At 63.2% G+C, this 3071-nt stretch overlaps 1 protein-coding gene across 1 annotated transcript in view; it reads right to left on the bottom strand.

The window, feature by feature from the left end:
* UNCX (UNC homeobox) overlaps positions 1 to 3023 on the bottom strand; it is a 14840-nt gene extending 11817 nt beyond the window's left edge. Inside the window, exons 1-3 of the mRNA XM_034669520.1 lie at positions 2735 to 3023; positions 2320 to 2495; positions 10 to 305 (exon numbers count right to left, since the gene is read on the bottom strand). Of these exons, the coding sequence (XP_034525411.1) occupies positions 10 to 305; positions 2320 to 2495; positions 2735 to 3023 (761 nt within the window). The remainder of the gene's footprint in view (positions 1 to 9; positions 306 to 2319; positions 2496 to 2734) is intronic.
* Between the last annotated feature and the right edge of the window lie 48 nt (positions 3024 to 3071).

The following is a 3071-nucleotide window of genomic DNA, read 5'->3' as shown; positions in this document are numbered from 1 at the left end:
GGCGGCGGCGGCTCGGGCGGCTCCGGGGACAGGCCGCCGCCGCCGCTGTCGCTGTCAGAGCTGGGTGCGCTGTGCAGGGACAAGCCGCCTGGCGAGTGCAGGTGGCGGCTCTGGCTCTTCAGCAGCTTTTTCTCATGCTTGCGCTTCTTTTTCTCCATCTTCTCCAGTTCTTTGCGTGCGATCTCCTCTGGATCCATTGGCTCGCCACTGCACGTGGTCGGGTGTGAGTTGTGAGCCGGCCGCCCCGGGCCCTTCTTCGTGTTCTCCTTCTTCCTCCACTTGGCCCGGCGGTTTTGGAACCAGACCTAGAGCAGCCGGATAGGGGAAAGGAAGGCAAAATCAGGCGGCGGGCTTGCCGCTGGGGCTTCGGGCCTCCCCACTCCCCCCAGATAGCCTGTACGACCTCGGTTCCGGCCAGGCGGAGGGAGCTAAGGCACACGGCCGGCCGGCCATGAGCTGGGTTTCGGCACTCAAGCTGCAGGTTCCAAAGAGCATCTTTTCCACCCAGAAGGAGGTAGATGGGGCCTCTCGGCCAGCTTCCCACTCTGGCTTCTCACCTCGGGGAACTGGGAGCTGCCCCTTCGTTGGACACGCCGGGTCTGGCCCCTGAGGGCGTCTGGTTCCTGGTCGGGAGGCAGGCAGGGAGCAGGGCCCCTCCTTGCCCCTCTTGGCTTCTCACAGCTCCTGTTCTAAGCGGCCTGCCTGGCCCGGTGCTGACCGTCTGGCCCGAGGACCACCAGTGGCTGGGCTCAGCTGCCCTCCACACCTGTCTTCGGCCCCCGGAGACTGAGTCAAAGGCCAGATTTGGGGGTTTCCCGTGAAGGGAAATCTGGGTGCTTCTTCTTCTAGAAGGTCCTGGGAAGCCAACCTTAGGGGGGAGGGTTTCCAGCAGCCTGCCCCCCAACACATTCACACACGTCCTTTCTGGAGGCTCCAGGCCAAGGCACCAACACAGCCGCTGAAACCAGTTGTGCTTGGCCTAGGCCGGGGGGAAGGCAGACAGGGAAGCAAGTTGCCAGGCTGTGCAGAGGAGGCCTGGGCCCATCCAGCCTTTTCTACCCTCCCTGCAGGCCTTGTCCTGGGGAACAGCAGCCCTAGACACTGGCTCCCCCAAGGGGCACACACACAGTCAAATCCCTGCTGGGCCTCAGGCACACCACCCTCCCCAAGAGATCGCAATAATGCGAATTCTTTGTTGTGACCAAGGACAGACCCGGCACAATAGCAGGCCCGGCCTGGTCACAGGGAGCCTTGCTGGTGCCAAGGTGCGGGTTTTAAGCTGTAACCTCTCCAAGGCTGTAACTGCTTCCTTCCTTCCTTCTTTCAAATACTTCTTTTTTTGGTGCAAATTCCACGCTCACTTGTCACCAAGAAATGCTCATTATCGTACAGGGGAGAAAAGAAGAGGTCTTCGCTTAAGACACACAAATTGGACAAAAGGATTTACAAACAGAAGAGGTCATGAGGGGCAGTGCAAGCACAGGTCGAGAACACCTTTTTAGACAAAGCTATTGGTGCTGAACAGGCGTCTTGCCGGCCTCTGCCTCAAAGCCCTGCACCCACAGCTGCAGCCGCACACCCCACTCACCACCACACCGACCCCAGAAAAAGATTTCTGTACTTCAGGGAAACATCCGATTATGCACAATTCACCTTGAATTTTTAATCAACCAAATAGATGCTGTATTTTTAAAAAGAATAACGGCCGTAGTCTCCAAATGAAATCAAAGTACGGGGGATGGGAGGGGAGATATAACCGAGAGTATTAAGGATTCAGACCCCCCCCCATGTGTTAACTGTGTAAGTTTCTGCCTCCCCTTCCTCAGCTAACCTCCTTGTGCAAAGCAAAGAATAAATACAGGTCTCCATCTGAATATTTTAGAGGCGAGAAGTAAACAGACAAACGCGTTTGCTCCAGGCTGATGACGAAGACCCCAGGCAAGGACCAGGAGGCGCGGGGTCTACCTGCTCCGGGTCTCCTCCAGATCCCAGCCCGGCTGGCTCTCCCCCGCCGCTTCTTCCGCCCAGCCCTCTGAGACCTCATTTCGCGCCTTCGCCCGACCCCCACCACGCATCTCCCGGTTCGGACGCAGCTGCCGTTCTGGCTACTTTGGGGCCGTCGTCGGCCCCGCCCAAGCCGCCTGGGGCTTTCTCCCCGCGAGGCGCCGAGCTCCGGAACCCCACCGCCCCCACCGGCTGGCGAGCGCTAGGGGGGCTCGGAAGCGGGCCGCGGTCCCCCACCTAGAACAAAGGCGGGGCAGGCGCCCGGCGGGCCTAGTGGCGGGATGCTGGCTCCCGGGAGGAACGGTGGGTCTTTACCTGCACTCGGGATTCGACCAGATCCAGGCGCAGCGCCAGCGCCTCGCGCATGAACACGTCGGGATAGTGGCTCTCGTTGAACGCCTTCTCCAGCTCCTCCAGCTGCCAGCCCGTGAAGTTGGTGCGGGTGCGCCGGCGCTTACAGCCCGGGCTTTCCTTGTCGGGGTCCCCCGAGTCTGCGGGCACGCAGAAGACGCCGCAGGGCTCAGCCAGGGCCCAGGCCACATCCACCCCCTCCGTACCTGTCGGCTGCCCGGGTCTGGGGGCCCTGAGCGGGGATGGCAGACCGAGAGTGCCCTGAGCCTCGGCAGCCGGCGCCCGCTCTACAGCCGCCCGCGACCCAACTCCTGCGCCCAAAAAGGGTGTCCTGCTATTCCCCACCGCCCCCCTTGCCCTCCCCGACCGCCGCACCTACCTGATAGCTTGAAGGGCTGGCTGTCGCCTCCCACCCCACAGGCGGCCGGCAGCAGTGGCGTGGGGTTGACCACCGAGGCGGCGGCGGCGGCGCACGAGCCACTGAGCAGGCCGTCGATGGAGAAGGGCACCGAGGCGGCGGCGGCGGCGGCGGCGGCGGCCGACTGCAGCTGGTGGCCGGCCAGCTCGTACACGTGGTGGTGGCCCAGCGGGTAGGGGAAGCCCACCACGCCGCCCAGCGAGCCCCCGAACTGGGCATGCGGGTGCTCCAGGAGGCGGCCGTCCATCATCTCGCGCGTGGGGCCGGAGGGGGGCGGCGGGGCGCGGGGGCGCGGGCC

The sequence above is a fragment of the Ailuropoda melanoleuca genome, chromosome 10, assembly GCF_002007445.2.
Source record: "Ailuropoda melanoleuca isolate Jingjing chromosome 10, ASM200744v2, whole genome shotgun sequence".
NCBI lineage: Eukaryota > Metazoa > Chordata > Mammalia > Carnivora > Ursidae > Ailuropoda > Ailuropoda melanoleuca.
The sequence above is the reverse complement of the archived record's forward strand: the minus strand, read 5'-3'. Positions and strand labels throughout refer to the sequence as shown.